This window comes from Apostichopus japonicus, chromosome 4 (genome assembly GCF_037975245.1).
Source record: "Apostichopus japonicus isolate 1M-3 chromosome 4, ASM3797524v1, whole genome shotgun sequence".
Lineage (NCBI taxonomy): Eukaryota > Metazoa > Echinodermata > Holothuroidea > Aspidochirotida > Stichopodidae > Apostichopus > Apostichopus japonicus.
Genome location: NC_092564.1, coordinates 1,236,061 through 1,261,707, shown reverse-complemented (window position 1 = coordinate 1,261,707; position 25,647 = coordinate 1,236,061). Strand labels below are relative to the sequence as shown.

The window sequence follows — 25,647 nt, the reverse complement described above, 5'->3', positions numbered from 1 at the left end:
AGGTCTCCATAATTTGGGAAACTGTAAAAGCTATGAGGGGACTTGCACATTTACAAAACTTAGCCACTAAACAAAAAATAAAGCAGATGTAGACCTTATTATTCATGAACGTTGCATAAATAACGAGAATCACTCCGCCAGGTTCATTCAATGTGTCTGAATTGCTTGAAGCTGCTGGAGCTGTGTGGTAACATGATATATGGTGCTGGGAGGTCTGACTTTAGATCAGATGTACTGGGAACCTGTCTCGCTGACTATGTGTCAGGATTCTTCCCAACAAGAATACGCACTTGGCCAGTACTAACTGTACTTACAATGCTCATTATGGAAACTTGATTTTGATGATTTTAATGGTTTCTCTTGTCTCTTTGCAGGACGTAACAGAGGATTACAATCAGGTGGAATGGGCCAGCCTTCACAGCCACACATGGCATATGGCCGGCCCATGTATGATCCAATGAATCAAACAGGCCACCAGACAACACTGCCATTAGGCCCCAACCACCCTGGCATGCCTGTCGATGCAAGCCAGACCCCCCTCTCAGCTGCATCTCTTTCCCAGACAAGTCTGGATCACGGTAAGCAGCACATGGGCCCGACTTCCGAGGAAATGAAGGCCTCTAGTCAACAGATGGAACCACTTACGCCTGAAGATACTTCAGATGCCGCAATCGCTGTCCAATGACAAAAACTCGGCTGGAGACAGGAGAGCGTCTACATGTGAACTACTAAGTGAGCCTTCTTCCATGGAGAATGGCTCCTGATCCATATCAAACAATATGTGCAAGAGAACAGTGTTTGTCATCCCTTATAGATTTCAAATGTGAAGGGATGTAACAAAGAGGATGTAACAAGAGGATGTCCTGTTCTTTGATCAAAGAGCGAAGGAAGGATGGAGAAGACAGATGAAGAAGAAAGAACCACGAAGCCCTGTATCTGGCCCTTCTCTTTTTATTTTTAAAATATTTATTTACTAATTTTGATTTGCTATTTCTTATCTCACTGCTCTTCTGCGGTATATCTTTTACCAGGTTAGACCTTTTTTATCGGTCCTAATGCTCAACTGTTTTTTTTGTTAGCTTGCAATCTTCTTACTTCTGATTGTTCCGAAGTGACCACTTCTCGCAGTCAATTTTGACAGAATATATTTGCACCTTTTGAACCTTATTCTATTTATTTGTTTCTTTCTTTATTTCAAATGAGGACTGTTTCAAAGAAAAGTGTGCCATGGATATTTTTTCCACATCATAAAGATTATTTAACTAAACTAGCCATGTAGGTTGGTGTTAATGATGTGGCATCGATGTACTACTCTGTATTTAAACATTGTAATACTGGTTGTCAATGCAAAAGAAACCTTAATCAGTCTTAGAGAGTGGTCATCTTTTTATTTGTAAAATATTTGGACATTATGGTACATTTCTATTGCTTGACTGTAGGCAGTAGTAGCTAAATAAATGGAAGATTTCACAGAGAAATGTTTGGAAGTGTTAATTGACTTTTGAAACTTGTTAAAGGATTGGCAACAATTTAGAATATTAAAAGTAGAAAATATTAAATAATTAAGGAGATTCATTGCCGGAGATAGGTTCACAATACAACTGCCAGACAATGGTCAAACTTTGCTCTGACTGAATAATAAGAATTCATAATCCACTGCTAAAATATCTTTCATACTGGACTCGGTTTTTTTTTCCCCAGTAATTTTGAAGATAAATTTTCATGTGCTTAATCGCACAGGATAATGAGAGTCAATGAGAACAATTCACAGAGGTATGATTGAAAAAGAGTTGGTGCATTGCAATGATGGTTTTAAAAACTACTTTGCATAATTATAGGCAGCTTGGTTATAGAGCATGAAAGAGATGACAGGAATAGAAGTTAAAAGTAGAAATGGAATTGTGACTGAGCATAGTAATTTAAACTTGCAAAGTCAAAATAATTTCATTGGGTAGGAATAAACGTTGCCATAGATACCATACAGGAAAGAAAGAATCATGGTAAAGTAAAATACTGTAGTAAGGAAAGACTGTAACCAGTTTTAACCATGTTGTCATTGTTTCAGTTGATATGATAGCTTGGGGCTAGTTCTGGTAAGGGTTGTATATACACCAATATGATGCTGATTCATTAGACCTTATCGACTCACGAACATTATCAGTGAACATTAGAAAGCATCTCTCTGATTAAAATACACAGATGTACCAAGCTCGTAGTCCAGATGAAAGTGAGAAAACACAAAAAAAAACAGTTATGTATTTATCTACTGAACAATCAATCAGCTCTCACAACTATTGTTGGAAGTACAGTAGAAAGTAGAAAATTCATAAATTAGCTTGTTTGTTTACCAATGTAATAATGTATGCTGATGTGAATCTTCAAAATCCACATCGAATACCATTGGTACAACATCAATACTACATACGAAGTTATAAGATGTTATTCTTGATCGGAATATAAACAAAGTGAAATGGAAATTGGAAGGAAGGTCAGTGAAATTCTGATTAACTTACTGCCTGCAAACTAAATCATAAACCAATACCTACTGAGACATGTTGAAAATCCTTGAGCTGCTGCCTATCATGAGTGATTCATATGTTATCATTCCTAGGATATTCAAGTGGTCTTTGATGGGTGTATAAACTCAACTTAATTCCTTCCTTTCCTCATTTCTGTGTTTGTTACAGTAATATTTCTGTTGTGCAGGACATGGTTTTATTAACTTAAAAATATTGTGTTAGCATTTGTTGCTTGTTTTTCTCTATTTATATGTACAGGAACTTGCCAACCAACAAGTAGTATTTGTTTTGTTTTTTTTGTTTTAGGGTAGAATGTTAATGTGTACATATCTCTCTATTAATAACCTCATTGAAGAACTCTCTTAAATCTATCCATAAAATTTTGCATTTTCCAGTCTGAGGTATACTTAGTTTTAGTCCTTTGCAAGTGGGTTGATGTACTCCTTGTAATAAACAGTATCCCTGCCTTGTGGGGGATCGCCATGGTTAGACCTCTACTCAGAGAGGATGGCTAAACCTCTACTCAGAGAGGATGGTTAAACCCCCACTCAGAGAGGATGGCCATGGTTAGACCTCTACTCAGAGAGGATGGTTAAACCTCCACTCAGAGAGGATGGCCATGGTTAGACCTCTACTCAGAGAGGATGGTTAAACCTCCACTTAGAGAGGATGGTTAAACCTCCACTCAGAGAGGATGGCCATGGTTAGACCTCTACTCAGCGAGGATGGTTAAACCTCCACTCAGAGAGGATGGCCATGGTTAGACCTCTACTCAGAGAGGATGGTTAAACCTCCACTTAGAGAGGATGGTTAAACCTCCACTCAGAGAGGATGGCCATGGTTAGACCTCTACTCAGAGAGGATGGTTAAACCTCCACTCAGAGAGGATGGCCATGGTTAGACCTCTACTCAGAGAGGATGGCTAAACCTCCACTTAGAGATGATGGCCATGGTTAGACCTCTACTCAGAGAGGATGGTTAAACCTCCACTTAGAGAGGATGTTTAAACCTCCACTCAGAGAGGATGGCCATGGTTATACCTCCACTCAGGAAGGATGGTCATGCATATCTTTACCCTCAAGGAGGATGGCCTCATTTATGCCTCTCTTAGGGGAGGATGGCCATGTTTATACCTTCCTTTAGGGAGAATGGCATTTCAACCCAGCCTTGGTTATTAGATACCCTCAAAATTTATTTTCTCAGGAACCTGCCACTGTTATTTGCGTGATCTCGCTATTTTTTTTATTTTTTATTCCTTTAACCTGAGGACGTAAGCATATATAGGTGCTAGAGATAATCACTTTGTCTACATTTCTTCCATACTTTGTTAATGCCAGTGTAGGATGTAACACATTGTGGTGAGGGTGGGAGGACAATCTTGCATTCCCTCTTACAACCCTCATCAGACCTCATGAGGGTTATCATTAAGGCTAAGTCAATAATCTCTGTATTCAGCCAAATGTGAATAATCTTCCACATCAATCCATTATGAACTGCTGAAAATTTTGCTCTTTAATTTCAAACATTATACTCTTTTATTGAACTTGTCTTTTATAGGCGTGAACATGATTTAAGTTTAAACATTTCCAAAATGCAAAGATTAATTTAATAATGTTTCCAAATCACTATTGAAGTACGATGCATGGTACATAAAGTGTGAAGTTATCATGTTAATTTCAACGTTTAATGCTTTTATATTTTTGAACCAATCAGAGTGGATCTATCACTCGTTAGGCTCATGGACAAAGTGGATTGGAAGGATAGTTTTTTCTAGAATCCATGGATAATTTCTGTTAGGTTTGCAAATCTTTGCCAGGAGAAAGCTTGTTTTGTGGCATGAGAATAGGATTGTCTTGGAGAAATTATTTCTTTGTTTGTTTGATTAAAAGTAGGACAACTTTCAGTTTGCACTGAACCTTAAGTCAAATGTTCTTGTTGTTTTTGTCTCCTTTTTTCATATTTTCATTAGTTTTATGGTTCCTTTGTAAAAGTGAAAACTTGTGGCAAGTACTGATTACCCCCCCCCCCACACACACACACACCCATCAGGTACCAGAATCTAAAGGTTGATATTATAACAGAAGGGGGGAGGGCCATTTCAAAGGATTTGATTTGAAAATTTGCTCCCTGCCATCATAGCAACCATTTTATTTTATTTATTTTTCTGATTGTACAAGATTTTACTTAGCTTACTTTGAGAAAAAAAAATACTTTGTGCAACATATTTCCTAAAGTAGTTCTGATTTTTGATGTTGCATCAACAATACTCATTGCTCTTTTGTTCTTTTCTTTAATCATTATTATTATTATTATCTTGTAATTTATAATCGCTTGTCACAAATGAGTTGAAGGAAAACGGAAAAAAAAAAAAACGATTGCAAAAAATGTGTGTAAATTATCTCAAAGTAATTAGGTTATTTACTGCCTCAAAGTGTATAAATTATGAAAGACTAGAGCCAGAGACTGTTGACAGGATGGTAGTAGGTTTATGCAGGAACGTTTTACTCGTCTAGTTAGACCCAGGGTGTCATGAAAACACTGCTCTGGTGAGAGGAGGCTACTTTATTAACACAGAGAGAGAGATCTGGTTGGCATTTTCTCAACTAGTTTTTCTCTAAAAAAAAGTTCTCTCTGTATCAATCTTTCATGTCTCTTGGTTCTTCTTTTTCTTCCTTTTATTTCTCTTCTTATTTCTTTTTTTTTTTCCATCTTGATGTACAGTTTTATGAAACATGAACCAGAAATAGCATGTTGAAAGGTGAGGAAGAATTAAATGATGAAGAGGATTCTTCACATAAAGAAACAATTTCAAATTTTATTGTCATCATTCAGTGTTTGTTTCAATCAAGGTTCTTATCAGCTTTAAGATATTACTCAAGTATACTAGATCCACACAGTTTCATATCCATCTACTACAGCCAATCTTTATCATCAGATACAACTGTAACCATGTTTACAACCACACACTTTCATTATCCATTTACTACAGTCAATCTTTACTATCGGATATAACTGTACTCATGTTTACAAGCACACAGTTTCATATCCATTTACTACAGCCAATCTTTATCATCAGATACAACTGTACTCATGTTAACAAGCACACAGTTTCATTATCCATTTAATCCTGTCAATCTTTACCATTGGGTATGACTGTGATTACATAGGTCAATGAAATCTCAAATTAGAGACATTTCCTTAACAGTAATTGTCAGTAATTTTCACTCTTGATCAATCTAGCCTTTCTTTAATTATTCCAGAAATATTGTAAACCTGATTTCTCTTTCCAAAAGTTTGCACTAATCACTTTCATTCTAAAATAAATCATTAGAGACAAAAGTTGCTGCCAACAATTACCCTTTATCAAAACATACCGTCTTCAACTGCAGCAGCTTAAACTGTCCTTCATTAGTGTTCATCTACCAAAGTGAACCCTTTTAACATTCTATTTCCCCTTATCACTATCCAACCAACTGTAACCTCCTGGCTTTTGCCTGTGCTGTCTTCATTCGATTTTTAAATACAAATACTGCCCTCACTTCATGTAATTGTTGCATATTGCCGCCTATTCACTGGCTTACAGACAGGACAAAGTAAATCAATAAAAACAGCTGGGAAGCATTAGTTGGTCATGTAATAGTACATATTAGTGTGAGTCTTGGATTCCCACACAATCAATGTATCATTTATTGCCATTCTGCCAGTCTCTTTACCCTTCCAGCAATGCCCAACCTCCCCCCCTCCCCCTCTCCCTCCCATTTATGCCAAAAATAGTTGAGAATAGGTAAGAAAGGTATTGTAGAATATAAACCTGTAACATGACAGTAATACAGTTGGATCTTAACACTCATGATGAAAAAATCAACAAAACTAAAATACCACAGGAAATTTTCAATTTCTCATCGCCTACAAATTGAGAGGATTAGGTCTGCTTGACTTAATTATTGTCTCTGAAATATACTTTCTATTTGCTCTGTTTCTTCCATCTCTCAAGCTGGTCCTTCTTGTTTCTCCTCTCATCAAATCCTGGATTTAATATATTTTATCTCTGGATTTAAATATACTTTTCACTTAACCTGTTTCTTTCCTAACTGGCTCTCTCTACCCAGTATATTTAGCTTTCATACCAGATACTCTATGTGGGCGATTCATCGTGATTTTTTGGAGTCCTCCAACTGTTTTTGTCGATATATCTCTGCGGTGAAGGGTTCTTCAAACCTGATTGCTACGAGATACGTGCACAGCAGAAGAAATGACAACAAAACACCAGCAGGACTTTTGTACCTGAAATGCAATCAATATTAAGTCACAATTAACCCGCAGACAAATGCACTGGATGGATGAAGAATTGGAACAAGTGGCATCATAAATACAGTAAATACACAGGAAAATAAGTTACTATTATAATACCAAATATCGCTTGAAATCTGTAAACTGCAACTTTCAGTTTTGTATTGAATGATAATGAAGTGAGATCCTTGGTTGAAGAGCATGCAAGTGCAGTAGATTCTGAAAGGTGCCCTCAGTTATTAAATTGTTTAGCAGGCAAGATGAGGCATACTGCCTAATAGTGGGTAGAGTGCAGTAGATTCTGAAAGGTGCCCACAGTTATTAAATTGTTTAGCAGGCAAGATATTAGGCATCCTAGCTAATAGTGGGTAGAGTGCAGTAGATTCTGAAAGGTGCCCTCAGTTATTAAATTGTTTAGCAGGCAAGATGAGGCATACTGCCTAATAGTGGGTAGAGTGCAGTAGATTCTGAAAGGTGCCCACAGTTATTAAATTGTTTAGCAGGCAAGATATTAGGCATCCTAGCTAATAGTGGGTAGAGTGCAGTAGATTCTGAAAGGTGCCCTCAGTTATTAAATTGTTTAGCAGGCAAGATGAGGCATCCTAGCTAATAGTGGATAGAGTGCAGTAGATTCTGAAAGGTGCCCACAGTTATTAAATTGTTTAGCAGGCAAGATAAGGCATCCTAGCTAATAGTGGGTAGAGTGCAGTAGATTCTGACAGGTGCCCTCAGTTATTAAATTGTTTAGCAGGCAAGATGAGGCATCCTAGCTAATAGTGGGTAGAGTGCAGTAGATTCTGACAGGTGCCCTCAGTTATTAAATTGTTTAGCAGGCAAGATGAGGCATCCTAGCTAATAGTGGGTAGAGTGCAGTAGATTCTGACAGGTGCCCTCAGTTATTAAATTGTTTAGCAGGCAAGATGAGGCATCCTAGCTAATAGTGGGTAGAGTGCAGTAGATTCTGACAGGTGTCCTCAGTTATTAAATTGTTTAGCAGGCAAGATGAGGCATCCTAGCTAATAGTGGGTAGAGTGCAGTAGATTCTGACAGGTGCCCTCAGTTATTAAATTGTTTAGCAGGCAAGATGAGGCATCCTAGCTAATAGTGGGTAGAGTGCAGTAGATTCTGACAGGTGCCCTCAGTTATTAAATTGTTTAGCAGGCAAGATGAGGCATCCTAGCTAATAGTGGGTAGAGTGCAGTAGATTCTGACAGGTGTCCTCAGTTATTAAATTGTTTAGCAGGCAAGATGAGGCATCCTAGCTAATAGTGGGTAGAGTGCAGTAGATTCTAAAAGGTGCCCTCAGTTATTAAATTGTTTAGCAGGCAAGATGAGGCATCCTAGCTAATAGTGGGTAGAGTGCAGTAGATTCTGAAAGGTGCCCTCAGTTATTAAATTGTTTAGCAGGCAAGATGAGGCATCCTAGCTAATAGTGGGTAGAGTGCAGTAGATTCTGACAGGTGCCCTCAGTTATTAAATTGTTTAGCAGGCAAGATGAGGCATCCTAGCTAATAGTGGGTAGAGTGCAGTAGATTCTGACAGGTGTCCTCAGTTATTAAATTGTTTAGCAGGCAAGATGAGGCATTCTAGTTAATAGAGGGTAGAGTGCAGTAGATTCTGACAGGTGCCCACAGTTATTAACTTGTTTAGCAAGCAGGCAAGATGAGGCTAATAAAGGGTAGATAACTCAAATGGTAGAGTACAGTAGGTGGACTTGTATTCCTGAGGTCCGTTCTAGGAAATAATATCTTTGAGATATGTACATAATTTATATTTGTGATATCCTTCTCAGTTTTCACATCTGATTGCAACAATATATATTCTGTTAATCACTAACCATATAGCGGTGCCAAAGTTCTCCAGGAATGATCCGTAGTACATTGGGTGTGCCATCACATTAAAAGGGAAGCAGGTCACTTTAGCTTCCATCAAGATCCCAAAATAATCTCCTGAAATATGAAAGTAGACAAGACACTGAGTCATTGAATAATCTCACTCTCTACAACAGAATATTTGAAGGGGAATACCAGGTAAAGTATGAATTATTCCCCTCCTCCTACCCCCTCCCCCAGCCTCAATGATCCAGGTCAGATCCCCTCCCCCCCCCCATGGGGAATTCCTGCCTTTTTTGGATTTTCCTTTAAGCAAACAAATCAAATTTAAAAACTTTTCTTTGACTTACTCACATAAAACATTCAGACATGACATACACTGGCAGCTAACTTGCTCTGTTCTCTTACGTAAACGTGGCCTGAACTTCAAAGACTTTATATTGAACTTCATAGACTTGATATTGAACCAGAATTCCAATCATGATCATTTATTTATCAAGCCAATCATATCTGATCAGACCGATCGAATCTGATCAGGCTGATTTGATCTGATCAGGCTGATTGAACCTGATCGGGCTGGTCTGTATGTAATTTCCAAATAAGCCTATTCACCTTTATATGAACCTCTGCAATTTCTAAAGTAGCATACCAACTAAATGAATATTATGACCCAGACACTTAAGGGAGTGAAAGATGTCCTCCCTCTCTCCCCCTCTCCCTTTCCTACCAATGATTTTTAACTTTACATACAGGCTTGGTGTCACCGTAGAAACTTTCAACATCACTCCTTTTCACTTTATATGAACCTCTACAATTTCTAAAGTAGCATACCAACTAAATGAATATTATGTCCCGGACACTTAAGGGAGACACTCACTCCCTCTCTCCCTTCCCCTCTCCCTCTCCCTCCCCTACAAATTATTTTTAACTTTTCATACAGGCTTGGTGTCACCGTAGAAACTTTCAACATCACTCCTTTTCACTATTGGCTTGGAATTTTCAACCTGTTCTTTAATGCGCTGGTTTAATACAAGAATTCACTATTTTGAAGTATGACTTACCATACTGTCACATTGTAATGAATTTTAGTAAGTACTAGCTTCATACTTTGTGTGCAGTCCTATCAACTGACTTCACATTCTAAGACTTTCTCTGCTGTGTTCTCTCAGTAATATATATACGAATTTGTCTTCACTTTTATGAAAAATTCCGAGAAAATCAGCTTTACCTAAATAGGTACCAAAGAAGCCAAGAGCAAAGAAGCTGGTAATGACAAGAATAAGTCCGAGAGCGATGAGGCCAAAACCAAGCCAGTCAACAAAAGATGAGGATACAATGGGTAAACAATCAGACAAAACTGGCTGTGACTCAAGAACTAACTGGAACCTATACAAAACAAGAAAAGTGTGTTAAACAACATAATTAAACTCTTCAACATTAGATCTGACTATGTGAGGCTAAACCAAGTATTAAAGAGCTCACTCAGTTCTATAGAAGGTAGGATAAGTGACAGATGCTAGTCAATCCATGCAACTAGAGCAAAGAGTTTAATAATTGCTTCTTCATATCTTAGATGGCTACATTTCATAAAGGAGCAGAGTTAGCAAACTATAATAAAGGTAAATTGTTATATTCAGATAAACTTGACGATTCAGTTCTTGTGGTCCGGTCCAGTAGGGGATAGGGGAGAGGGCAGAGGGGATAGGGGAGAGGGTAGGGGAAGTGGAGGGGTAGGTGAAGTGGAGGGGTAGGGGTAGGGGAAGTGGAGGAAAGAGGGGAGTGGAGTGCAAGGGAGTGCAAGGGAGAGAAGAAGTGAGATAAGGTGGGGGGGGGGGTTACCTGGCCAGTTGTGAGAGGAGAGGATGGGATAGGGGAGGGGTGGGGGAGGGATTAGGGAAGGTGGAGGGAAGAGAAAGGTGAGGGTAGTGGAGTGCAAGGGAGTGCAAGGGAGGGAAGAAGTGAGATAAGTTGGAGGGGGGAGGAGATTATGTAATTTTAATGTATCGTTTTATGTCACTGAATGGGAAAGAGCTTTTAAAAGAGATGTTTGCTCATGCATTGTATTGTACCAGATACATGTATATACGCACAAAGCATTGTAAGATGTTCTAGGTGATAACTAAGTTCAAGAGGGTTTGTTACTATTATCAACAAATACCAGTACATTGCAGGACATGGCAACAAACCAAACAAACATAAATACATGTAAGACATGGAAAGTTTAAACTTGGATAATTATAGAGTGCTTAATAGTTAATGAATCAAAGTTCTTCTATATTCAGAAGAATATGCATATATAATTCTGGGGAGAAGGTTGTCATTACAATCAGATGATGATATAATAGTTTCATAACGATGTCGATTAGACTGCTGCAGTTGAGGTTGAAACTTTCATATAATTTGCCCATGTTTAATAAACTAGTCTTCTTGTAATAAAAATCAGTAAATTGGCAACTTACATGTCCTAGAAGATTTTTTTTCTTCTATTTTTGCCTTTCTCAATGTAACCAGCTGCTATTATCAGTGATGAAAATATAACAAAGTTATTGGTTTGTATTTACCTTCTAGATCTAAAGAGCATTAGATGAACTATGGCAATAGCCAAAAAAATACAGCCTGCCTTGGCCGAACCAAACAAATTTGTTAGAAATCTCTTCTTATGTTCCTGTCTTGCTACCTGCAGAGATACAAAAAGAACAGGAAGAAATCTAATTCAAGCTGATAGCCCTTTCCAACATAGACATTGTAGTATGCCAAAAGTGCCATTTATCACAATATAAATATTGTCCCTTTTGGTAATTAAAAGTGTCCTTTTCTCACTTTTGTTATTGTCCTTCAAAAATTGTTGAAAAAAATATTCAAATACTGCAGTTTGAAGGCATGGAATGCAAAGAGGATCCATTGTGTCGGAAAGTCTTGAGATAACTTGTCACATGTCCCACTGCTGTTCCAAGTTGTGCTACCCCACCCCCTTCCTTCAAATAACCAACCCCCCAAAGATTGAACACTTTTCCTCAAGCACATGGACAAATATTGGAGTTTGTAATTATAGACAAATATATATTTTAAATATCTTTCAACAAGGCATATCTTAATTTGACATTTCATTATATGACGACATCAAAGGACATTTCTTGATGTGGGAAGAGGAAGGGAGGGGGGGGGGGAGGGGGTATATAAGGAAGGGAAATCTTAATTTGAATCTGTAACTTAATTGGCTATCTGAAAATTAGAGTCCATAATGTTAATCTAATGTCTACCTTTATTCAGCTCAATTTAAAACTTCTTCATAAAGGCATTATAGGCTTATAACACTAAGATTCTCACATGGATGAACCCTGCAGCCATCTGACCCTATCCTATGCCCCCCAGCCCCTGCAAGCCACAAGAAATAGAAAGTACACTGGCCAAATGTTCCTGGAGATAACACACTTTCCAGCTGTGGTGTTAGATGCAATTGGAGAATAGTTTCTTTATTTAAATACATGATAAAGTAGTTATATAGAATGGTAACTATCCATCCTTCATCCATCAAGGGGTCCATTCTAAAAGAGATGAAGTTGCTGAAGAGTTGGGAGCCAGTAATCCTTCTAAACAAACGATTGATTGATGGTCTTACTTTCTGTACCAGGACTCTTTAGTTAGGTGTGCTGTATGGCCGAGGCTGTTAATCCTTCTAACCCATATTGAGTATTGGAAATCAATGACGCTCTAAACTCAACTCTGTGAGAAGTTATGCAACACTTTGACCTCCCTTGAACAAATAGCTGCTAAGATGAGAGCTGTAACTAGAGGTGGACTATATGAGTTACGGTTAAACAGATATTCTAACCCTGACATTGCTATTTGATAAAGTCTCTTTATTGAATTGAATTAGATCTTTCCCTACCCTCCTTCATGCCCTCACTCCTCCCCTCCTCCACTGTGCCCTTTTTCTGATATGTTAAGGAGCACGAAAAAACGACAAATTGGAAGAAAAAACACCACAGAAAAGCAGCAGTTTTGAATAAGTCAAGAGAATCTTGCATCTGATGGGAACCTAGTTCTTGTGGGCAAACCAACTAACCTAGTACATACCATAGTTCACAAACAGCTTGAAGAAGAGTTTTTATCTTGATCGAAGGAAAAGTAATAGATCCTTACAAGGACAAATTCATGAAATATTGCTCATTTTTTCTCCACTGTATTTAAAACATTTATATGTTATTTTGTCTGTTGATCACAACACCAGAACAGATGTCTTCCAGTTCTTGAACAAAGTGCAAAATTAACATTTCATGTTTTTCATTCATGCCAAGTGTGAAACACCAAAACCTTGAAACTGCAAATGTGTACGGTGAAAGGAAGGCAATACCATCAATTATTACAACTTCAAAGACTTATCGCTTTCTGAGTGGAAACTAGAATTAAAATTCTGCCTCTCCATACTAAATCACCTGTCTATGTAGTTCAATTGTTGTACTAGTTGCATCTTACGTAGGGGCTTATACTATTATCAAGCCTCAAAATTCAGCCTATTTACAGGCTAGATGCCAGGGTGCTACACCTATACACCATCTCTTTGGATGTGTTATAATCAACAAAAAAAGTGTCATTAAATGAAATGTAATGAATTGCCAAATAAAATGCATTTACTATAAAGTTCAGGTTGTTTTCCCCTATTCCTCTTAAATTTGGCATGCCCCCTTCCTACCATTTCCTCTCACTTCTTTCTTTTTAAGCTACCCTCCCTCTCCTCCCCCTCCCCTTCCTCTCCTCTTATAGTCCTCTTCTATCCCTCCTTCTCCTCTTCTATCCCTCCTTACCCCCTTCCCCCTCCCTCTCCTCTTATAGTCATCTTCTACCCCTCCTTCCTTGAGAAAGGAAATTGGTCTGATGAAGAGTTTCTTCAACTTTACATTGCAACGCTTAATGGCATAATTTCCATGACATACTTAACCCATCATTACAAATGAAAACCCTTTAAGTTCCTTCATAAGTTCTTTACAACAATTAGTTTAGATGGAGCTAAGTAGCACTTTTCTGATCATCTGGTACTTGGAGGTCTTTTAAGGCTAATCTTGTCAACATTTTTGGTCCTAATCAAGCAAACAAAGACACCATCAGTGGTTAATATTGACACCAGTCAATTCATCTGTAGTGTAAGGATGAAGGCAGATTACAAGACTCTTAACTAAAGGGGGTGTTCTTGATGTAGTTAAGAGGATCAAACTACTTCTTTAAGTACATGGGCTAGCTACTTGTAAGCTGGTAATCTTTAGAAAACTGTGACTGTAGCAACTACAGTATGGTGGCAACTGATGACAAATAGTGCACATAATAGGAGAGTGTTGATAGACCGTACAAATACAATCAGGTAGAATGCATAGCAAAGCTTCATAATTTAGTTCTATACATCTTTGGTAAAATGTCCACATTCTCTATGAGGAATGCTAATATAAATACAAGTAAGTATTTTTCATGACTGCTTAGTTATGTTACACAGGATTGTACCATTACTCAAAGCCAGTTTGCTTTTAATCTATATTTTGCAATGATTCGTTATTGTGGGTCACTTGGTTTGTACCTGACAAAGTTTTGACCAAGGACTGTAACATTCACACTGCATTATGGGATATCCCTCAACCCAAACTATGAGATCTTTGTGCTTACAATAACCTAACTATCTCACCTAATTGAAACCATTTTATCCAATGTAGCAAATTTGGCAAGAAAAGTGAAGTAATATGTTTGATTGCATCGTTTGCAAACCTTTGAAATTTAATACATATTTCAATGTTTCTATGAACAAGTTTGTGGCCTAAAGTAATGAGTTGTATTTTCAGGTACATTATCTATGCTTGAGTATAGTGCAAAAACACTTTAATAGACCTCAAAGGTAAGTAATGAGTTGTATTTTCAGGTACATTATCTATGCTTGAGTATAGTGCAAAAACACTTTAATAGACCTCAAAGGTTGACTAGATATAATAAAATGACAAACAATTGTTTGTCTTTGGATTCTAATTTCTGGCAAATCTATCAAGCATTTCTCAAAGTAACAGTTCCGTTTTTCAATCTCATATTACCTTCTAGCTTTTTGAAAGTAAATAGTAACTGATTTTATGTGATAGCATTCTTTGTAGTATTAAATTGTGCATGATATCAACAAAAACTGAATAGTTTCAGTTTGAGGCTTTTACTTCCTTAGGTGTTATTTAAACTAACTACCTAAGCTAATGCATCAAAGTACACTAATATGGAATTTAATTCATCAACACAAATGCATACTGTGACACAGGCCTAGCTGTTACAGTTATGCAGTCTGTTTATTAGGACAGTACAAATGGGTATGGGACAACTTCAGTGAAATTGATGTTGCCCATAGTGACACAGAATGATTTCTGATACCACCTTTATAGGGTTCCTTCTTCTTTTGTCAATTTACTTTCTTATAACGAGACATTATAACAGCAAGAATGATCAGATTTGTTTCAACTATGAGCAACACAAAGAGAGACATTTTATTAGTCCCTCAACATTTTTCCTCTTTCAATAATTTAATAAATAAATGTCACAAAAATAATCAACAAATGCACTTGTGCTTTCTATCATTCCTACATTCCTTGCATTATTTAATATGACAGGCTGAAGGGTAATGGATGACTTGTGATGAATTTTTCCAAGTGAAGTGTTGCCTTCGATTAACACTATATTTCCAACCAATTTTGAATACTAAATAGTTAAAATTGAATGATATAGCTTAAATTAGAACTTACTACGTTAATTAAAGAAACTATCAAAGAAACAAGTTTCTCCTGTTCACAGTGAGGAATTAATAAGGCACTACCACCACCCCACCCCCATCCCCCTACTCACTTTCCCCCATCCCCCTATCCTCCCTCTCCATCCCCCTATCCTCCCTCCCCATCCCCCTATCCTCCCTCCCCATCCCACTACCCTCCCTCCCCAATCCCTCTACGCTCTCTCCTCAGCCCCCTCCCCCCCCATATCCCATCTCCTCGTAAAGTTTTGAGAGCGTTGCCAAGAACTAATTCAGAAGATGTTTTCATCTCAATAGTTTTTATCTCAAACTGAATTTAAAATGTTTTGATTTAAACTTTCTGTTACTGCTGATGATGCTGCTGCTACTGCTGCACTTGTAATTATTGACCACAGATAAGTAGATTACCAGATCATCCAGGTAGTAAGTCTATTGTCTTCGTGGTAACTTCTCCATCTGACAACCATAAGAGGATCATAGGAGCTTATCAACCTAACAATGGATGAAGATCAATACCATCTACTCTTTTCCTTCATTGCTTACAATCTCTCTCCTCTTGTATTTAATAAAGAAAGGCATAGGAGAATTAGTGGAGGCTTTCAGGGGCCCCTGTAGCTGGGATAATAGAGGTAAGCCTATTGTCATTTCATTACAATAGAAGTAAATAGTTACCCCACCTTATTGTTAGCGTCCATGTTATTAAAGGCACAGAACAGGTTCCCCAAGAGAAGGAGAAATGATAGACTGGTCAATACTAAGCATTGATTACTAGGCTTTAAAAGTCCCCAAACAGGAGACATTCACTTCACTTCTCTCAGAGGACCAGAAGCAGAAGGAAGAGGCAGAATCCAAGCAGAGGGAGGAGAGAACTTCTAAAATTACAAACTTAAAACTCTTCATCTTGTTAAATTGCCTGGTCAACATTCCTTCACTCAAAATTCTACACATGGTATGTTGTAACAGCAGGACACCATGTCAGTGACACTACTTCTGGAGAACCTGCTCAAGATTGTGACGAAAAGAACTGGCCAGCCATTGGCACCATCTTGTTCTCTGGTTTTTGTGGGCCAGCTCGTGTGAAATTACAACAGATGAGTTGTCCCACAAAGAACATGGAACAGTGGAAAAATCATCACTGAAAACAGAAAAAGTTACGGAAAAAGCTACCGCGCAACTTACAAGATGAACGCTTGTCGTTAGTGCACACTACAATTTATTCATCCTGACATTTGCATGGGTTCTTTCCAGACTATCAGGTATATTTGCCAGTTTTTCTTACTTATTTTCTACCATTTTCTCTATTTACAATTCTACAATTTTCTTATTTACTAAATTCTCTTGTGCTGTAATACATGGCAATATATTTCTTAGTACTTGCAGAGGCAAACACTGTACTCCGTTTTGGGGCTTGCAATATTAAATCATTGTCTCCTATCTATTCCTGCTCTACTTTTCCTGCTTAGTTCAATTTTAATAGATCCATGTTGTAGTGAGTGTACACTATACTAATATTGAGATTTTCCTTGGATCATTACAAGAGTGTTTCACGTTCATATCTGACAATGTTAAGTACTATGTCACCTTGTGTACAGTGTGGTTCATTCTGCAGTAGCTACTGTATTCAGTACTCTTATTTCCTTATACTTCTATATATTTCCTTTTCCTTTTCCTTATACTTATTTCCCTTTTCCTTAAATCATATTTCCCTTTTCCTTATACTTATAAATCTACTCACTTCCTACACAGAGTCCATGCGCCATACACAACAACACCACACTGTCCTTTTTTTATAACAAATTCATGGTAGAGGTTCATCTCGGGGGAAACATGAGAACATATATTAGCTACTAATACCTTAGCTAAACCACTATAGATGTTAGCATTAGGTTTGGTACTTATGTAGATCCATAAATGCATAACTATTCAACGTTAATGTACAGTGCTGATGAAACAATATTTAATATTAAATACACAATTATAAATGTAGCTCTTTGACAATATCATGAACTCTGATTAAAATAAACCCGTCCCCCCCCCCCAAAAAAAATGTATTTCTGCCTGCCTTCTGTCTACCTAAATTTCTATTGATTTTTAGTTCCCAGAATGATGCAAAAAGCAATGAGGTTCCCACTTTACCACCACTGGGGACCACATTATGGGACCCTGGATCCCAAAGTTGTGATGCCAGCTTCCATTGTCCACAGTCTGTACCTATGCCCCAACCTCCCTCTTCACAGGAAAAGATATTGTTAATCCCCCCTTCCCCCATCCCTCGCTTCCAAATATTTGACCTGACTTTAAAATAAGCTTCCTCTATAATATAATGAGGAAGATGCAGTAGTCCATCATCATAAATTTCAATCATATTTACCTCTCAAATGTTGCGACAAAATATTTTAAGAAACTACTGGCAGTCGTATGAATAATGTCACAAATAGAAAAATATGAAATGTGATCTAGCAACCCAGACAAGAAAGATCTGGTTTTGATTTTATAACAAGATGGGGAGGTTGGTTCTATGTGGCTAAATAGTTATGGGAATTAATAATGGCAGCTTCATACAAATTGATAAGACCGTAGACGGATATCATATTCCTGTACCTCTTGACCTCTAAACCTTTATTAAGACATGTTTCATGTCTTTAATGTGATTTCATTGCTTTTGATTAACGTGTTCATCTTAAGCTTTTGTTCAGCATAAAGTACAGCTTAATTGGATTAATGTAGTTTGCTAGAGGAGTAAGACATAATGCTGCTGATACACATTGCACAAAAAAGTTTGGAAAGTCACAAATATGAAAAGAAAGGAGTACTCTTGCATTGAAGACTAAACTGTGTATGACAGGGATAAGAATTGTTTGAAATATTTCAAATTAGTAATTTGTATATTACACATCTACTATGTCAAATCTATGTATTCAAGTTGCTTCATCAAATAGCTGCAACAACACAGACAATACAGACAGTAACATGCACCATTAACATGTACCATTGATATTATCATGTTGGCTGTAAGACCAATACATCAAACTATTCTCAGGGAGCTTAGGACTTTCAGGGGGTCCTAGTACCTCATTTATTATTTAAGCAAAGCCATCTCTGGGTAACTTTCTTACTTTTTTCTTCATTCTGTTCTTTAGCTTTTAATCGATACATCTTCCCTGGTCATATTGATTTAGATATGTTGTTTGGTTGACTTGAAGTTTCATCATTGTCTAGTTCTATTGTCCCATATTTTCAGTCGTTCTTTTAAAAGCATTACAATTTCACTTTCCCATTGACTGGTGAATTTAAAGGGGGATTGGAAAGAAAGATTGATTGCTTTCTAACTCAGCTTAATATGTTTTGGAGGGAAATCTAGAACTGTTATTAAACACTTGCCAAATGATAGATTTGACACTCTTTGTATTTTAATTTCTATTGCTTGCATGCTAAAAGATAGTCAAGGTTTCCAAATAAATACACTGTATGATTACAGTAAAAATTGTTTTCTTAATAATATTTTCTTAATCATATTTAGCAATTGTAATTATTTCTAAATTGCAATGTATGTATTCTTTTGTTTTCTGTGTTGTTTTTTTCTTTGGGGGGGGGGGGACAGAGGTGGTATTACTAGTGAGGGATTACTGGTGAGGAATTACAGCCAGTAAAAGAAAAAAAAGAACTAGTGGGGAAAAATGGACACATTTGTCACTCCTGGTATATCATACCACAGCTAACAGGTCAAGTTTTTGGAATAGAGCAATTAATACTTGAAATAACATGTCATGTTACTGTAATATGTATACTGAATGACATTGAATGCCAAGCCTTACCACATTCCAAAAGAGAGGGTTAAAGACCATTAGAAAGGCACTCAGCCAGAAATTGTAATCATTGAAATAGATCACCTCCATAAGTACTGCTGGTATTTCTGCCTAATGAATAAAGAAATAAAGGTTAGCGCTTCCCGACTGATAATTTGTAGGATTGTAAAATCAATCTCCGATCTTCCCCCCCACACCCCCCCCCCCCCCCCCCCCCGTCCTGCTCCTTTACCCTAATCACTTGAATTTCACCTTTCTGATGGAGCTATATAAACATTAAACTACATGTGTTTACTTATCACATATCAGAGTGGATTATGTAGACTAAAGTACAAGGAGAAACATGTTACATACATCATGTTTATTTCAATAACCACCCCTGAAAAAGAAAAAAAAAAATTTTTGAAGTAAAGACCAAATCACTAAGATGACCTAAAGGAAGAAAAATGGAGGGTTTCTCGGTTGACCAAAGAATGATTATTATTGCTGAATAAAGACATTAAACATGTGCTCAACATATCTACTCGTTTCCTTTTTCCCCCCTTTTCTTTCTTTCTATTGGGGAGAGGGGGGAAGAACCGATGAGGAGAGGGAAAGGGTTACTCTCAGAAATCTTACTTTGCTAAAATCAAGTAGTTCTCCAAAATCGCAGCATGTACGCAGTTGTCTGCCCATTAGAATGTTACCATTAAAATTCTTGCTTGTGTTCCAGGTTGTCCAATGTGGATGCTGATCACTTTATATCTGAAAATATAGCAGAGTGTTCATTTGCGCATGATAATCATAATATATCACTTACAATTTGGCTTTAAAAATACAAGACAGGAACCTTATAAATGCTACATGTACATTTAGAAGGAAAACTATAAACTTTAGTATGTTTACACAGAACTTTCTTCACATGACCCCTAAAGGTAAAACTAGCTATTATCCTCAAGAGTAGAGTTACCATGTCCAGATTTCTATCTCATGTTATTGTACAGGTGGATTCACACAATTTTAATGCTTGAAATTTACTGTGTTTCATAAATAAATATGTAAATAGGTGACAAAACTTTCTTGATAGTGACTTAAATAATAATATAATCATCAGCAGTTATTTTTGCGACGCTTAAACAACCACAAATGTGGGAGAAACCTGCAAGGGCTTATAGATTACAACCTACACGACGGGTGCCTTCCAATTCAACTTCAATTCAATTCAACAAATCTCATCCCGAGTCCATAATTTAACCATTGTAATCTACAGACATTTGGAAGTGGAGCACAGCAAAATGAGAGCAACATTTGGTGGGCACAGAAGGTTGGTAAGTGCAAGATGGTACTGGGGGTCACAGGAGAGAATCTCCCTGAAGCTTCGCAGTTTTCATCATTTCCAGAACATCAAATCAGCAGAATTTGGTACACATAATTAACTTATATTGTTAGTAAAATTCAAGCTGTTTTTTTTTTCGACATTGCAAAGCTTAAATCGGGGTACCAAACATGTCTGTAACCCTTCCCCTGGAAACAAATGCCCCTTCTCTAATTAAACCTATATTTTATTTGAACTTGAGACATTCCAGATGATAATTCCAAACAAGACCATCAAATGAAAAACAAGGTAAGTGTAAAACATAACATAATGAACTAAATGCAATTCATGAAAATCACATCAGCAATGATAAATTGGCCAATAAATTCTAGGTTTCCAAAGGAATCAAGAAAAAATGTAATAGCAAGGTGAGTCCAAATGGGAATCTTTCTTGCAGCAATGTTAAACAAATATCCATAGAAAGCACCAAACTTTTTGGCTAGCTTAGAAAAGGATTAAAACCAGTGACCCCAGGAGTACCAGGAATTAACTAATGAAGCCACTGCTTTGAATCCCATTCTAGCACAAAAAAAGAAGGTTCTGTCCTCTTTTCAAATTGTTTTAAACTTCCCAGACAGTTTTACTTAGTTGACTGACCACTGATTTCTGCCTTCTTCAATACAACTTAGCAAATGCCATCGCATAACAAGACATGTGCACATGACGCCTTACAGCAACCTGCGTAAGTCACTTAAATATCAACTTGCCATGGTCAGTCTACGTACCATGGGGTTAAATGCAAAAATCGTGGAACTGGGCCAAAACATAAAAATGAAGACCGTACATTCTTCAAACCATGTCAATCAGTTCTTTCGTCTCTTCTATAAAGGAAATCAAACGATTTTTTTGTACCTTGGATTGCTGAGTACAATAATCTTGATACATGCAAATATTTCACTATTCCTTAGTAGCTGAATAGAACATTTTTCGGTAGAATACAGTTGCACGAAAACGACGATGAATTATATCGATCAGTTACTAGAATGTCCAACTACAATTATGCTAGAAATGACGGCTGGATATAATGCTATACAGCCCCTGGATGATCACAACACTTCATAGTTCAAAGCAGCCCTATACATAACCATATGTACATTTTGTGAACTGTTTATTTATTTCTTGTTTTTATTTTGTAATAATAAAACTCTTAAAATTGTTGTGTTTTTTTTTTGCTTTCTTTCTTTTGTTTTGTGCCTGTTTTGTGCAGTGGCGTAGGAAGGTACTTTTGAGTGGGGGGGGGGGGGCTGAAGACTGATGGCCGGCCTGGGGGAGGGGTCTAAGGGGAGGGGGTGTCCCTCTCCCCTTTGGGAATTTTTTTTCCAGGTGGCCTCAGATGCAATTTGGTGCAATATAGCACACTTCAACATCCACTCCATTTTGTAAATAATTTTGCATTTTCACCTGGCCTTAGATGCAATTTGGTGCTCCAAATGAGATTTTTTTCTCATTTGGAAATGAAAAAGGGGTTTTCTGACTTGCGAAGTGGGGGGGCGGAATGATACTTCCGCCCCACCATATTTTTCACTGGGGGGCTGGCGCCCCCAGCCCCCCCCCCCCGGTTCCTACGCCCTTGGTTTTGTGGGTCAAACGGCGAGAAGAGAAAGTAAGGTCCTTGCAAATTCAGTCTTTGATAAGTGTCAGTTTTAGTTTTACAAGAATTGCAAAAAAACCGCACTGGACTGATATCAGTGTTTTGAGTGATATACAACAACTGAAAGATTTTAAATTATGCGCCTAAAGCCCCCTTAAATTAATGGAATTATAAAATCGGCATCACGCAAAACTAAACAAAATGTGACTTATGTATGTACGCTCATAGTCGATAATCCGTACGATCACGAAGAAAGAAAATGCAATTTTGGCGGGTATGAGTATAGTAATGTGTCCTTCCTCTCTGCAATGATTGCCTTCTTTGGTTCATCCAATGAAAAGGCGTATTCTTTGATAGAAAACAAAATTGATTAATCGCTTTAACACACAATTGGTTATAACATATAACATTAGAATGGTACTTTTAAAGCAGCAGCGATCTTGCTAAAATATAAACCGAAAAAAAATGGTTACAGGACCAGGGGCACAACCACGTCAGTGCCTTTATGGGCATACCCCTCTCCCAGAACAAATAAGGTGGATAACCACAATACCCCCCCCCCCCATCCCCACTGGCCAACGAGAGTATTACTAAACTTCCAAGTATACAGTACAGTATATATGTTATGCGCTATCGACCGATTTGCGCCATCGATCGATAGCGCTGCGCTATCTATGGATCCGTCGTTAGCGCAAGCATCGGTAGATCGCGCTGCGCTATCAATCGATAGTTCGTGGGTCGTGTAGGATGAGATTTAAAGGGGAACTGCAGGCCTTGTCTACGTGAATACCCTTCACGACATCGAACACGTTTTCAGCATTGACAACTCGCAGGAACTTGGAGTTTCCCTCGAGGCCAGGGAGGTCGACAATCTGAAAATTCCGTGTTTTGACCCAATGTCGGAAGTGCGAGTCCACCTTGATGCTTGGATGCAGAAGATGAGATTTTATGGCATCGTACTTCTCCGCGCTAATGACTGGGCTCTTTGTTGAAGCAGCTTGGCGGTCGACAGTCTCCTGCATGCGTTCTCGAAAAGCTGGCTCTTTTTCCATTTTTACGAATATCGTCACCATATATCAGTACTATATGAGGTCGATAGTCACTGTTGGCCCAATCATATCAGTAATTTAGCAGATTTCTTAGAACCAAGGCCTGAAGACATATGATACAACCTGATACATATGCCTGATTAAGCAATGGATTTAGGTTATCTCCATGATACAACAAAGTTATTGGAACTCATTGTATCACTATCAATTGATAACATTTTATTGAATTTATCATAAATATTTACACAGAAAATAATAATTAAACGGGCAATTTTTAGAAAAATCGGTGATGTGTCCTTTAAACAGCACTTGGCGTCATCCTGAAGTTTAAGAAAAAAACATTGTCATTATCAAAAATAGACATACAATCCGTCGATCTGCCTGCGCCATCGATCGATACCTGCGCGATATACCGATGCTTGCGCTAACGACGGATCCATAGATAGCGCAGCGCTATCGATCGATGGCGCAAATCGGTCGATAGCGCATAACATATACATATATAACATGCATGCATGTGATGCAACTTAAACAGTCTGAAATTCTTCAACAACTTCGCAAAATATGACACCATCTTGTGATTTTACCAAGATTGCTGGAAGGGTATGATTCTCCCTCTCCTACACCTCTCACGTGAACATCTTAACATCTTAGACTTATCCCCACCCCCAGTACAAAACGGGTGTTTGTGCCCCTGTATTGGACTGCACTCATTTAAAATTACGGTGATCTTTATTTATAAATGTCGTCCTTCTAGTAATGAAATAAATGTCGGTCCCATGAGAGCAGGGTATCGGAGCCACCCCCCCCCCCCTCCACGATCCAACACTACCGTTTGGAATACCTTCCGCCTTGCTTCCCCTTCGGTTCTATTCGATGAGTGTTCAGACAATTACAAACTGGACGAAGCTGTATCTCAGAATCAGTTGCATTCACAGGATTTCAAATGCTGGCCAGATTCAAGATTTTCGCGACTGATGAAGGTAGTGTGCTGACCATGATTTTGTGGAAGGGCCAGAGTCGAATGTAGGATTTTTATAAAGGGGGGGGGGGGGATTGCACTCAGGTCAGATAAACAAAATAAAAGTTTAAACGTCAAGTGGTGCATTCTGAGACATACTTATATTTTACTTTCATGTTAGTATCTCTAAACGCAGGATTGTGCTAATTAATAACAATAAAATCCAAATTTTCTCCGAATGCTTAAGGTAGTGCGACCTGAATCTAGTATAAGGGAAGGCCAAATGCGAACGAAGTAGTTTTAAAGGAGGGGTGCTGCCATGGCGTCTCCTAATAGGATGTCTGGGTCAACCACCCCACCCCCACCCCCACCTCCCCTCCAGAAAATTATTTACAAAGTAGAGGTCAAATGGTGAATTTTGTGGCATATTTAAGCTATAATGTAAGTCTTTATAAGAAGTTGTGAACGAAAGGTTGTGATATAAATAATAAGAAATTCACAATCTCCTCCGACTGATTAAGGTAGGGGACTAAACTTTTATGCTAGAGCCAGAGGCGAATGAATGATTTTATAATGGAGTATACTACCCTGGGGTCAATGAAGCCGTCTCCTATGTAGGGGGTTTTGTTGGTCCTCTCCCAGAAAAATAGAAACATTAGACTTCAAATGATGTATCCCCCCCCCCCCGCCCCACACACACCTATGCACACGCCGCTCTATATGTCATCACTGCACGACGCGTTCATAGTGAAACAAGTTGCTTCGAAACCACACTAAACACGCTAACCGCTCAATTTTGAACTGGTCCAGAGAATCTCGTTCCTGGTGGGCTTTGATTGGCTTTTCATAGTGAGAGGAGGTGGGGCATGATGACCAGATGTGTAGGAAGCTATCAACTAATTGGAGGGCAGAAACTGGCGGTGTGTTTGGAGCTTCCCCCCAAAAAATGTTAATTTGAAAGAAAAGTTACTATGGTGGCTATTTTATTTGCAAATGTTTACTTTCTACATACATTTTTGGACTACTTATCTCCAAATACAATGAATGAATACCAATTCAATATTTGGACAAAGTTTCTCGAAAGTTGGACTTAAGTATCAAAGATTCAACTAGGCAACTTTAAGACTTTTTATCTCGAAGGTTGGCAATTTTCTAAAAATTCAACTATATTGTGTAACGTTTATTTAAAATGTGTACCCTTTCCTGAAAGAAATTAAATTGATCTCAAACCTTTTAAAATCGAAACTTCGACTTGTTCCTCGATTTCGACTGTCATCTCAAAATTTCGACTGTCTCAACAGATTCCACTTTTTTTCTCAAAATAATGTCTTTTTCTGTTAAATAAAATGTATACTCGAATTTCAATTCAATTTGAAATATTGTCTTTCGGATTACGATTGTGTGGGATGCAGGATTGTAGCCATATTAAATCATTTTAATTGAGCGACCAAAAGAAATGACCATAAAATAGATCAGTTTTTC

At 37.8% G+C, this 25,647-nt stretch overlaps 2 protein-coding genes across 14 annotated transcripts in view; one reads left to right on the top strand and one right to left on the bottom strand.

Annotated features, from left to right (window-relative positions):
• The window catches only part of LOC139966070 (transcription factor 12-like), a 139,419-nt gene extending 134,094 nt beyond the window's left edge, over positions 1 to 5,325 (top strand). For all 7 annotated transcript variants that reach the window (XM_071968730.1, XM_071968731.1, XM_071968729.1 and 4 more), the window contains one exon: positions 375 to 5,325. In XM_071968730.1, coding sequence (XP_071824831.1) covers positions 375 to 685 — 311 coding nt within the window. In that variant the 3' untranslated portion in view covers positions 686 to 5,325. The remainder of the gene's footprint in view (positions 1 to 374) is intronic.
• LOC139966072 (phosphatidylethanolamine N-methyltransferase-like) lies at positions 5,315 to 21,550 on the bottom strand. 7 transcript variants are annotated; one of them, XM_071968734.1, is made up of 7 exons: positions 21,417 to 21,550; positions 19,829 to 19,954; positions 19,220 to 19,321; positions 11,203 to 11,318; positions 9,870 to 10,027; positions 8,647 to 8,758; positions 5,315 to 6,803 (listed from the first exon to the last, which is right to left on the bottom strand). In XM_071968734.1, exons 2-7 carry the CDS (start codon positions 19,883 to 19,885, stop codon positions 6,668 to 6,670), a joined length of 681 nt encoding a protein of 226 aa, XP_071824835.1. In that variant the 5' UTR covers positions 19,886 to 19,954; positions 21,417 to 21,550; the 3' UTR covers positions 5,315 to 6,667. The 7 variants fall into 7 exon arrangements, with proteins under 7 accessions (XP_071824835.1, XP_071824834.1, XP_071824836.1 ...); XM_071968733.1 differs by having other exon boundaries at positions 21,290 to 21,536; XM_071968735.1 differs by having other exon boundaries at positions 21,349 to 21,536.
• Positions 21,551 to 25,647: the final 4,097 nt, after the last annotated feature.

Coding starts and splice junctions, on each gene's coding strand:
- LOC139966072 (XM_071968734.1), bottom strand. CDS start 19,885: ATGGGCAGACAACTGCGTACATGCTGCGATTTTGGAGAACTACTTGAT. Junction 19,322..19,828: donor AACTACTTGATTTTAGCAAA/GTAAGATTTCTG, acceptor TTTATTCATTAG/GCAGAAATACCAGCAGTACT. Junction 11,319..19,219: donor ACCCTCTCTTTTGGAATGTG/GTAAGGCTTGGC, acceptor GTATCTCTGCAG/GTAGCAAGACAGGAACATAA.